At 37.3% G+C, this 11,677-nt stretch overlaps 1 protein-coding gene across 3 annotated transcripts in view; it reads right to left on the bottom strand.

Annotated features, from left to right (window-relative positions):
• The window catches only part of LOC107569540 (acid-sensing ion channel 1), a 65,317-nt gene that overhangs the window by 12,677 nt on the left and 40,963 nt on the right, over nucleotides 1–11,677 (bottom strand). For all 3 annotated transcript variants that reach the window (XM_016255657.1, XM_016255659.1, XM_016255658.1), the window contains exons 4-6: nucleotides 8,077–8,227; nucleotides 1,806–1,862; nucleotides 1,406–1,559 (exon numbers count right to left, since the gene is read on the bottom strand). In XM_016255657.1, coding sequence (XP_016111143.1) covers nucleotides 1,406–1,559; nucleotides 1,806–1,862; nucleotides 8,077–8,227 — 362 coding nt within the window. The remainder of the gene's footprint in view (nucleotides 1–1,405; nucleotides 1,560–1,805; nucleotides 1,863–8,076; nucleotides 8,228–11,677) is intronic.

Raw genomic sequence — 11,677 nt, 5'->3', positions numbered from 1 at the left:
AATGTTAACCAGGAGTCACTCTCATTTATAATCGCGGCATCGTCGGATAAAATCAACATGCATCTACACTAAAGAGCGGCTATGTGGTTGTTTTGGCTATATTTCCTTTTTGGCTCATGCAGCGCACTGCCTGCATCTGAGTAACAAACTAAAAAAACAACAAACAAAATTGCATGTGATATTAACAGACGAACTACGCTCATATTTATAATTCCAAGCAATCAGTTTGCTGACAGGTGCTAGGAAACGCTGTTTTGTACTCATTTATTGACGAGTCGGCTGCGGTGCGGCCAACTGAATGCGCTGCTTCTCTGCCGCTCACTGCACAGAACAGACGCAGAGAGAGGTGACACTTCTCCGGGAAAGTCAGACCTCGTGTTCGTGGGACAGCACTGGCAAAATCTTCCAACTGAACCATAGCTAAGTTTTATCCAAAAAAGTCGCTAGGTTTGTCAGTATGAATATTCTATGGAAAAAAGCCACTAAAAGGGTCTGAATGTTGCTAAAGTCGCGCTCGTGTGTGTGAGACGCGGGAGCTGATGGCAGGGGGCGGTGGATATTTGTGGTGGTCAATGTGGATATTGTGGATGAGTTCTTCTGTGTCATTACGTTCTATTTTATTAGTTCTACAGCTTCAGTTTCGGAACTTTCATGCTTAGTAACACATACAGCTGTTCCCTCACCACAGTGCAACAGTGAAAAGGGACCCCTTTCAAACAGTGTCGCGTTCCAAACATTGTTTAAGCAACATACTGTTGCGTATGCGGTATTTTAAAAATTCATATCATAACAAAAATAAACACCGGTATTCGGTATGAACTGGTATACCGCCCAGCACTACGCACCGCATACGCACTGCAAACTGAGTAATGTGAACCTGGCATTATGTATGTGAGTGTGCATGAGCGCACGGTTTTCAGGAGAGCGTGCGAGTGCTGAATGGCTAAACACTGGCAAGAATTAAAAAGTAATGCAATTTATAAACTTTAGTGACGATGTGACACTACCTCGACCTGTGTCAACTGCAGTGTCCAGCTCGCTTATAGACAGACGCGATGTGTGGTGATTTGAAGCCATTTGTGTATTTTTGAGAGAGAGAGAGAGCGCGTGGTGATTCACTCACGCTGTTTGTGAAGTTACGTCTCACACGAGGTTTTCAAATTACATTATAAGTTATTTAATGAAGAAATATAGCATTATAATTATTTCACCCGCGCCATACAGAGACTGAGATGGCGCATCGGCATGTCGTGCCAAACCTCTCATGGCAGCGTCATCAGCTTGAGATCATTTTTTTGAGATCTGCCTTTTTAGAGACCGCCGGTCAATCATCCCAAAGCGATTATCGGCCGATAGTGATCGGTAGCCAATCAATCGGAGCACCCCTAATTTAAGTGAAACTCACGCAATGTACTGCTCCGTCTTGTTGTACTTCTTGGCCAGGTATTTGGCAGAGGCTTTGCTGGGGATCTTGACGAAGGACAACTCTTTTCCGTAGCGCGTCATGTTGCAGGGCGTGTCGCAAACGCAGTAGTCATTGTCTCTTTCCACCAGAAAATCTAGAGCCAGAGAAAAAGGTAGAACATTTCTCTTAACCTCAAAAATCCTGGCTGGAAAAACAACGGGACAGATGATGAAGTATAAAAAGGCCTGGGGAAGTGGGTGGTGAGGTTAGAAGGGGTCATAAATTGTGCTGTCCCATCATGGCCTCAGGTTCAGACATCAGTAATGAGGAGCGGATGGGTTCAGCGAGGAGAACTGGCCTCTAGACTGAAACGTTTCAACAGAGGCGGCAAATTTCTCACCTAGAGCCGGATCTGCACATTCCTTATACTGTTCCGGAGTGCAATATGGAGCATCTCCTAAAGACAGAGAAACACAGCCTATATAAGCAAAGATGGCTCCCAGAAACATCTACAGTACAGTGCAATTTTATATATTGAAAAAAAAAAACTAGCATAAATTAGGCAGTACAGTTTGTTTTTGCCATAAAAAGTTCACAGTGCAAAAAATACAAATCATAATGCCCCAAACATGTTTTATAATCAAGCAAAAAATTTTTTTTATATATATAAGTGATGATAAAGACATTTATAATGTTACAAAAGATTTATATTTCAGTTAAACACTGTTCTTCTGAATTGTCTATTCATCAAAGAAACCTAAAAACATTCTATTTAGCAGTTTTCAACATAATAATGAAATGTTTTTGAGCAGCAAATCAGAATATTAGAATGATTTCTGAAGGATCATGTGACTGGAGTAATGACGCTAAAATTCAGCTTTGAAATCACAGGAATAAATTACATTTTAAAATAGATTCAAATAGAAAGCAGTTATTTTATATAGTAAAAATATTTCACAATATTACTGTTTTTGCAGTATTTTGGATCAAATAAATGCAGACTTGGTGAGCAGAAGAGAATTCTTTAAAAACATTACAAATCTTGCTGTCCTAACCTTACCTCAAAAACAACATTTTCTAAAAGTATCTATTTAAATGATGAAGTATATACAGTATAGTAGTATTTGTGTGCAGTCTTTAATTTATGCTGATGTCAATAAAAAGAGACGAGAGGATTTTTGTGACTTTATTACAGTAATGAGAATCTAATGAGAAACATCATTAAGAATAATGAGAATTACAAACAAACCCTAAGGTAAAATGCCCACACTCATTAAAGTGATGAGAAATGTGCTTAATTGTGATGCAAATAATAGTTACTATACAAAATAGGCCCGATTTTCTTCATGCATAATGCATTTTCTTATTATCTGCTTTTGAATTTGGGGTGAAATAAGAGCTGAATGTATTTTTCTGCAAGTTACCCTTTAAGAAAAGCGTGAGGATAAAGAACGAAAGATGTGCCGCGGAGAGAGAAGAACACAATGTTCTGGCTAAAGGTGAAAGGAAATGGCCTCTGTCTGTTAATTAAAACGTGTCGCCGTCCATCACGCTGTTGTTATCAGCTCTGAGCATCTCCTCAAAAATCAGATTTCCTCTTTTAATTAATTGTATTTATTCAGGTCTTGAAGTTTCCTCGAATAGCTCAAGGACTCTTGCAGTGAGAGAAAGAGCGCATACAATCAACGAGACGCTGAATGAAAAAACATGTCTAGACCGTGTAAGCAAGTGATGCGACAAAATTAGAATGTTCTTGTAATAATGAACTAGTTTGCTTATCAACAAGGCTCTGTTAAAATCAATAAAGTTGGCTACAAGTCTATAGTTATAATGAAAAAAGAGGTCTACAAAGATACTGTCTGTGATGTTCCTGTTGATTACAATGTTGTCTGCATGCAGTGGAGACAGCTTTGTTGATTATAACCAGAGCATTCCAGTTATGTCAAAGTGTAGATGGCGTTGAAGATACAGCAAATCCCTGTTTGACGCAGCTCAGATCTAGTCTTTAGAGATGATCAGAGGGCCGTATTTCAAACAGACGTACAGAACTCAGTGGGGTGCTGGATCCTAACAGGGCTGCATAAAATTATGGTTTTCTACTCGCTCAGGTTTAAATCCTCTTACTTTCACTAAGCCAAAAACTAGCAACTAGAATTTAAGCAAGATAACATGCTAAACAGCTTTAGGGCACGGCGAGGGTTTAAATAATCATAGGCTTGAAAAGCAACAGCTTGAAAACATTTTGTTCTGAATAACAAACCACAAGAATTAGCAATGAATTTGTTAATTTAGTAAATAACTGCTGGGCAGAACACACTAGTAGAGACACTAAAAAAAGATGAGACTGTGGGAAATGAGATTCTCACAAACTTCTATCATTGTAGCTACTAATTTAAGATTTTAGGGTGTTTAATTGAGAATTAGGCTACGGAATCAAACCCAAAATTATGAACTTCAGGAGACATATTGGTGCTTTGTCTGTTGGTGTTCAGAAGAGAATAGCAGATATAGATTTATAACATTGCAGACATCATTTATCTGGTTTTGTTGATACATTACTGGGTGTGTGTGTGTTTACCGGGCATGTGCACCATGCGGCAGTTGCAATTCTCCACCAGGTATCGTGTCTCGCAGTCGATGCGGCAGGCGGTGATACTGTATGTGTTGAAGAAATCAGAGTCCATGGGTGTTGCCTTACAGTCGCCCCATGGAGGAGGGAGATACGTCAGCTACAAGACAGAAAGAAATAGCAATAGTATCTTGTTAAATCTCTTATGTGAATTCATTACAAATATAACTATTTGAAACACATTGCAAAACGGCTCAACACAAATATTGCTCCTCACATGGAGTGTACAGGAGACACAAATCACAATGGCTTCCAACAGGCTTCCATGTTGCTAACAATTTAGAATATTAGGGCCAGTTTTACTAAACGGGGCAAATTAGCACGAGAGCGCAATTCCAAAACAGCACAGATGAGTGTGGAAATTTCTGCGGGTGATTTACTAACAATGCGCAAAATTAAAGAACACAGACCCAACATCTCATTTACATATTGACCAATAATGTATAATATAATATACCAAGCGCGGCACAAATAAGTGTAGACGCAAATAAAGAATAAAGAAATAAAGAAGCCACAGTACGTTGAAAAGAACCGGAGGCTAAAAAATGAAGGGTTGCAAATTGATAGATCTGGTATTGCGTGACTCCTAGTTGAGGGTTCCAAGTCGTCTTTTATTTCCTGAAGCAAATTAAAAATAACATGACTTGGCAAACTATATGTTCGGATAATTTGTTCTTCTGGCATTCCAAATAAATTGAAACGTGTGGAAAAAATTCTCTCCCTTCTACCACGCACTCTCTGTTTTCTGCGGTGCTTCCTCTAGCAACAATAATTGCAGCCATTTCAAGCACAAAATAGTTTAAGGCATGCTTTTTTGGGCGTTAAATAATGCCACAAATACCAGTAATTTGACGAGCGCAAACTTTAGTAAATCTCGTTGCTTCATTAATTTTATTACTCCCCTCCCATAAATTTTGCGTCAGAAAGGGAAACTCCTACAAATGCATATTCAATAAGGTCAGTCGCAAAAATAACTATGTCCATGCCTTTTCAGCGCTAATTCGTCTCTGCGTGTCTTTGGTAAAACCTGACAGTAATATTTTAATGCCAAAAGCTGTTAGTAAAACTGGCCCTTAATCTAATAAGCATAAATGTTCACAATTTCAACTATATTTGATATCTTTCAATATTAAATTAAACATAAGAATTTATATTGAAGTATGCTGACATCTCTCTCAAGCTGAATTAATTTAGTATACATGCAATGCTGCAGTCCACCAAACAAAGTATCTTAAAAGGCTGCATAATGTTTCTGCATACATTTTGGAACAGCCTTTGCAAAAAGTCTATTTGGCACATCACTAGGTTTTGGACAACGCTATAATCCCTGAAGACAACTCACTATCAGCTTGAGAAATGCACACACACGTACACCATAAACAAATGCAGCATATGCACTAAAAATACAGACACAAAAGGTAAAGCAAGCTAATGCTTTACGCAACGTTTCCGCGTATGAATTCACTATCTATAAACATCCTACTGAAACCTTAGAGGAATGTTTCAGGTTCAAAACAATGCAAGCTTTACCGACAGCATCAGACATGTTGACTTCGCCCCGAAAAACTAGTAAGCTGGCAACATAAGCAGAATTTGAAGGCATTATAGGTGGGTCCTTGATGTTAAAACTGTTCTCAAAGACAGACGGCATTATTATGCTGCCTCCTAAGATAACTTATTTTGGCATGTTTCCAATCCCAGAATGCACTGCAACCAGCTCAGTAGGAAAAGAACCGTTAAAAATAGTTCAGCATAATTAAAAACAGCAATTTTACCCAAAATTTGTGCATGGTCCTTATTTTTCCGCTTGTTAGCTTGGCAGCATGCTAATGTCAAACTCTGGACTGTACAGCATTACTACTACTGCTTTCCACAAGTGCTAATGCAACATTAATTACGTGAGGCGAATGTCAGTGACTAATGAATCTGGCATATTCTATAGAAAGCCTCATTTACTCAAAGTTGTGGTTGCGATTAAAAGCAGAACAGGGACTTAATTTTAAGAAAAAAAAAACTAGCATAAATTAGGCAGTACAGTTTGTTTTTGCCATAAAAAGTTCACAGTGCAAAAAATACAAATCATAATGCCCCAAACATGTTTTATAATCAAGCAAAAAATTTTTTTTATATATATAAGTGATGATAAAGACATTTATAATGTTACAAAAGATTTATATTTCAGTTAAACACTGTTCTTCTGAATTGTCTATTCATCAAAGAAACCTAAAAACATTCTATTTAGCAGTTTTCAACATAATAATGAAATGTTTTTGAGCAGCAAATCAGAATATTAGAATGATTTCTGAAGGATCATGTGACTGGAGTAATGACGCTAAAATTCAGCTTTGAAATCACAGGAATAAATTACATTTTAAAATAGATTCAAATAGAAAGCAGTTATTTTATATAGTAAAAATATTTCACAATATTACTGTTTTTGCAGTATTTTGGATCAAATAAATGCAGACTTGGTGAGCAGAAGAGAATTCTTTAAAAACATTACAAATCTTGCTGTCCTAACCTTACCTCAAAAACAACATTTTCTAAAAGTATCTATTTAAATGATGAAGTATATACAGTATAGTAGTATTTGTGTGCAGTCTTTAATTTATGCTGATGTCAATAAAAAGAGACGAGAGGATTTTTGTGACTTTATTACAGTAATGAGAATCTAATGAGAAACATCATTAAGAATAATGAGAATTACAAACAAACCCTAAGGTAAAATGCCCACACTCATTAAAGTGATGAGAAATGTGCTTAATTGTGATGCAAATAATAGTTACTATACAAAATAGGCCCGATTTTCTTCATGCATAATGCATTTTCTTATTATCTGCTTTTGAATTTGGGGTGAAATAAGAGCTGAATGTATTTTTCTGCAAGTTACCCTTTAAGAAAAGCGTGAGGATAAAGAACGAAAGATGTGCCGCGGAGAGAGAAGAACACAATGTTCTGGCTAAAGGTGAAAGGAAATGGCCTCTGTCTGTTAATTAAAACGTGTCGCCGTCCATCACGCTGTTGTTATCAGCTCTGAGCATCTCCTCAAAAATCAGATTTCCTCTTTTAATTAATTGTATTTATTCAGGTCTTGAAGTTTCCTCGAATAGCTCAAGGACTCTTGCAGTGAGAGAAAGAGCGCATACAATCAACGAGACGCTGAATGAAAAAACATGTCTAGACCGTGTAAGCAAGTGATGCGACAAAATTAGAATGTTCTTGTAATAATGAACTAGTTTGCTTATCAACAAGGCTCTGTTAAAATCAATAAAGTTGGCTACAAGTCTATAGTTATAATGAAAAAAGAGGTCTACAAAGATACTGTCTGTGATGTTCCTGTTGATTACAATGTTGTCTGCATGCAGTGGAGACAGCTTTGTTGATTATAACCAGAGCATTCCAGTTATGTCAAAGTGTAGATGGCGTTGAAGATACAGCAAATCCCTGTTTGACGCAGCTCAGATCTAGTCTTTAGAGATGATCAGAGGGCCGTATTTCAAACAGACGTACAGAACTCAGTGGGGTGCTGGATCCTAACAGGGCTGCATAAAATTATGGTTTTCTACTCGCTCAGGTTTAAATCCTCTTACTTTCACTAAGCCAAAAACTAGCAACTAGAATTTAAGCAAGATAACATGCTAAACAGCTTTAGGGCACGGCGAGGGTTTAAATAATCATAGGCTTGAAAAGCAACAGCTTGAAAACATTTTGTTCTGAATAACAAACCACAAGAATTAGCAATGAATTTGTTAATTTAGTAAATAACTGCTGGGCAGAACACACTAGTAGAGACACTAAAAAAAGATGAGACTGTGGGAAATGAGATTCTCACAAACTTCTATCATTGTAGCTACTAATTTAAGATTTTAGGGTGTTTAATTGAGAATTAGGCTACGGAATCAAACCCAAAATTATGAACTTCAGGAGACATATTGGTGCTTTGTCTGTTGGTGTTCAGAAGAGAATAGCAGATATAGATTTATAACATTGCAGACATCATTTATCTGGTTTTGTTGATACATTACTGGGTGTGTGTGTTTACCGGGCATGTGCACCATGCGGCAGTTGCAATTCTCCACCAGGTATCGTGTCTCGCAGTCGATGCGGCAGGCGGTGATACTGTATGTGTTGAAGAAATCAGAGTCCATGGGTGTTGCCTTACAGTCGCCCCATGGAGGAGGGAGATACGTCAGCTACAAGACAGAAAGAAATAGCAATAGTATCTTGTTAAATCTCTTATGTGAATTCATTACAAATATAACTATTTGAAACACATTGCAAAACGGCTCAACACAAATATTGCTCCTCACATGGAGTGTACAGGAGACACAAATCACAATGGCTTCCAACAGGCTTCCATGTTGCTAACAATTTAGAATATTAGGGCCAGTTTTACTAAACGGGGCAAATTAGCACGAGAGCGCAATTCCAAAACAGCACAGATGAGTGTGGAAATTTCTGCGGGTGATTTACTAACAATGCGCAAAATTAAAGAACACAGACCCAACATCTCATTTACATATTGACCAATAATGTATAATATAATATACCAAGCGCGGCACAAATAAGTGTAGACGCAAATAAAGAATAAAGAAATAAAGAAGCCACAGTACGTTGAAAAGAACCGGAGGCTAAAAAATGAAGGGTTGCAAATTGATAGATCTGGTATTGCGTGACTCCTAGTTGAGGGTTCCAAGTCGTCTTTTATTTCCTGAAGCAAATTAAAAATAACATGACTTGGCAAACTATATGTTCGGATAATTTGTTCTTCTGGCATTCCAAATAAATTGAAACGTGTGGAAAAAATTCTCTCCCTTCTACCACGCACTCTCTGTTTTCTGCGGTGCTTCCTCTAGCAACAATAATTGCAGCCATTTCAAGCACAAAATAGTTTAAGGCATGCTTTTTTGGGCGTTAAATAATGCCACAAATACCAGTAATTTGACGAGCGCAAACTTTAGTAAATCTCGTTGCTTCATTAATTTTATTACTCCCCTCCCATAAATTTTGCGTCAGAAAGGGAAACTCCTACAAATGCATATTCAATAAGGTCAGTCGCAAAAATAACTATGTCCATGCCTTTTCAGCGCTAATTCGTCTCTGCGTGTCTTTGGTAAAACCTGACAGTAATATTTTAATGCCAAAAGCTGTTAGTAAAACTGGCCCTTAATCTAATAAGCATAAATGTTCACAATTTCAACTATATTTGATATCTTTCAATATTAAATTAAACATAAGAATTTATATTGAAGTATGCTGACATCTCTCTCAAGCTGAATTAATTTAGTATACATGCAATGCTGCAGTCCACCAAACAAAGTATCTTAAAAGGCTGCATAATGTTTCTGCATACATTTTGGAACAGCCTTTGCAAAAAGTCTATTTGGCACATCACTAGGTTTTGGACAACGCTATAATCCCTGAAGACAACTCACTATCAGCTTGAGAAATGCACACACACGTACACCATAAACAAATGCAGCATATGCACTAAAAATACAGACACAAAAGGTAAAGCAAGCTAATGCTTTACGCAACGTTTCCGCGTATGAATTCACTATCTATAAACATCCTACTGAAACCTTAGAGGAATGTTTCAGGTTCAAAACAATGCAAGCTTTACCGACAGCATCAGACATGTTGACTTCGCCCCGAAAAACTAGTAAGCTGGCAACATAAGCAGAATTTGAAGGCATTATAGGTGGGTCCTTGATGTTAAAACTGTTCTCAAAGACAGACGGCATTATTATGCTGCCTCCTAAGATAACTTATTTTGGCATGTTTCCAATCCCAGAATGCACTGCAACCAGCTCAGTAGGAAAAGAACCGTTAAAAATAGTTCAGCATAATTAAAAACAGCAATTTTACCCAAAATTTGTGCATGGTCCTTATTTTTCCGCTTGTTAGCTTGGCAGCATGCTAATGTCAAACTCTGGACTGTACAGCATTACTACTACTGCTTTCCACAAGTGCTAATGCAACATTAATTACGTGAGGCGAATGTCAGTGACTAATGAATCTGGCATATTCTATAGAAAGCCTCATTTACTCAAAGTTGTGGTTGCGATTAAAAGCAGAACAGGGACTTAATTTTAAGAAAATAGCATTGACTTGTGGACGTAGAGCAATAACATTTTCCTGTTGAGTATTGATTGGCGGACATACAAAATAATCAATACCTATTGGTATGGTATTACGAATTGACTTGTTAACTACATATAAACATTATTCTATCTTCCACCCAGTCTGAGAGTCCCATCCATTAGCAAATACAGTTGTCAATCTCAAAAGCTGACTGTGTGAACCATGGTGAGAGCGACAGACAGAGATGGATGCTAATCCTGTAAAAGCCAGTGACACTGAATCTTGGTGATGCATCTAGAGACGGAGGCTTGATCTTTGTGTAAGAGGAAAATAAATGAGGGGAAATGTTACTGAAATCAATCCACTGCACATGGGAGATGCACTGACCTCCAATTACAAGAGCAGAGAGCCGTCTGTGCATATCAACCACCTTTCTGCCTGTCTTCATCAAATCAGATTGCCTGTCCGTCTCTTTGACTCTTATTTATCGATCACATACACCTTGATTTTGCCTGTTTCTTTCGCTCACAGAAACAAAGCGGCTGTTTTTATTTCATGATGTGGCCTTCATGAAAATTAAACATGGATTCTGAGAATCCTATAAATAAATAATATTCATTCCAGACAGCAGGGTCAACCTCTGTGTCGGCCGTTCGCTCTCATTTGAAAATCAAATCATGTTTGTGGTTGTGGGAGACCAAATTTCTTGGGTGAATCTCACAAAGCTGTCCACATCATATCTCAGCCCAAAATCAAACAAAAAACAGGAAATTATATTTTTAGTAGCGAAAATGAAGTCTATTTTATAACCGTGAGCAATGTTCCCTCTAATTTTTTTTCTTGCTGAGCAAACCTTTTCTCTATTGGGCGGACATTTCGGCCAAAAGAGCAAAAACATTCTTTATACCAGACCTGTACAACGCGCACAAAAAAAAGTGTGTAACTTTTAACTTTAATGTGCTATTTGTATTTACCCGTGACTAAATTATGTAATTTTGTTTTTTTTACAGTATAATACACTACCATTCAAAAGTTTGGGATCAATAATGTTTATTAAAGAAGTTTCTTAAGCTCATCAAGGCTGTATCTATTTGATACAAATACTGAATATTATTTCACAAAATAATATTGTGAAATATTATTGCAATTTAAAATAAAAGTTTTCTATTTTAATATACTTTAAAATATAAAGTATATTAAATATCACAGGTCCCCCCCCCCAATCACGAAGGCATATACTTTATAAAACGATGTTGCCATTTTCATTTGAATATATATATATATATATATATATATAGTCGGTTGTACCTGACTAGTCGACTTCAATGCTCTGCCATGACGCTTTAAAGGGGTCAACTCCGCATTTGAACAGTCAATAGCAAATACTTAAACTAATAACAAAACGGTAGCTGATTCAGAAGCGCCAGATTGTCATAGCAAAGTCAGAATTACCTCCTCTCCTAGGTTCACGATCGTCCATAAAATGCATTGCTGTTCTGTTGTAAGTAATCTTCAAATGCATCTACTTCTGGAAGGCCAAATAAAGTGCTTTTGCTTTC

This window comes from Sinocyclocheilus grahami, unplaced genomic scaffold (assembly GCF_001515645.1).
Source record: "Sinocyclocheilus grahami isolate Dianchi unplaced genomic scaffold, SAMN03320097.WGS_v1.1 scaffold1355.1, whole genome shotgun sequence".
In the NCBI taxonomy this organism is placed as follows: domain Eukaryota; kingdom Metazoa; phylum Chordata; class Actinopteri; order Cypriniformes; family Cyprinidae; genus Sinocyclocheilus; species Sinocyclocheilus grahami.
The sequence above is the reverse complement of the archived record's forward strand: the minus strand, read 5'-3'. Positions and strand labels throughout refer to the sequence as shown.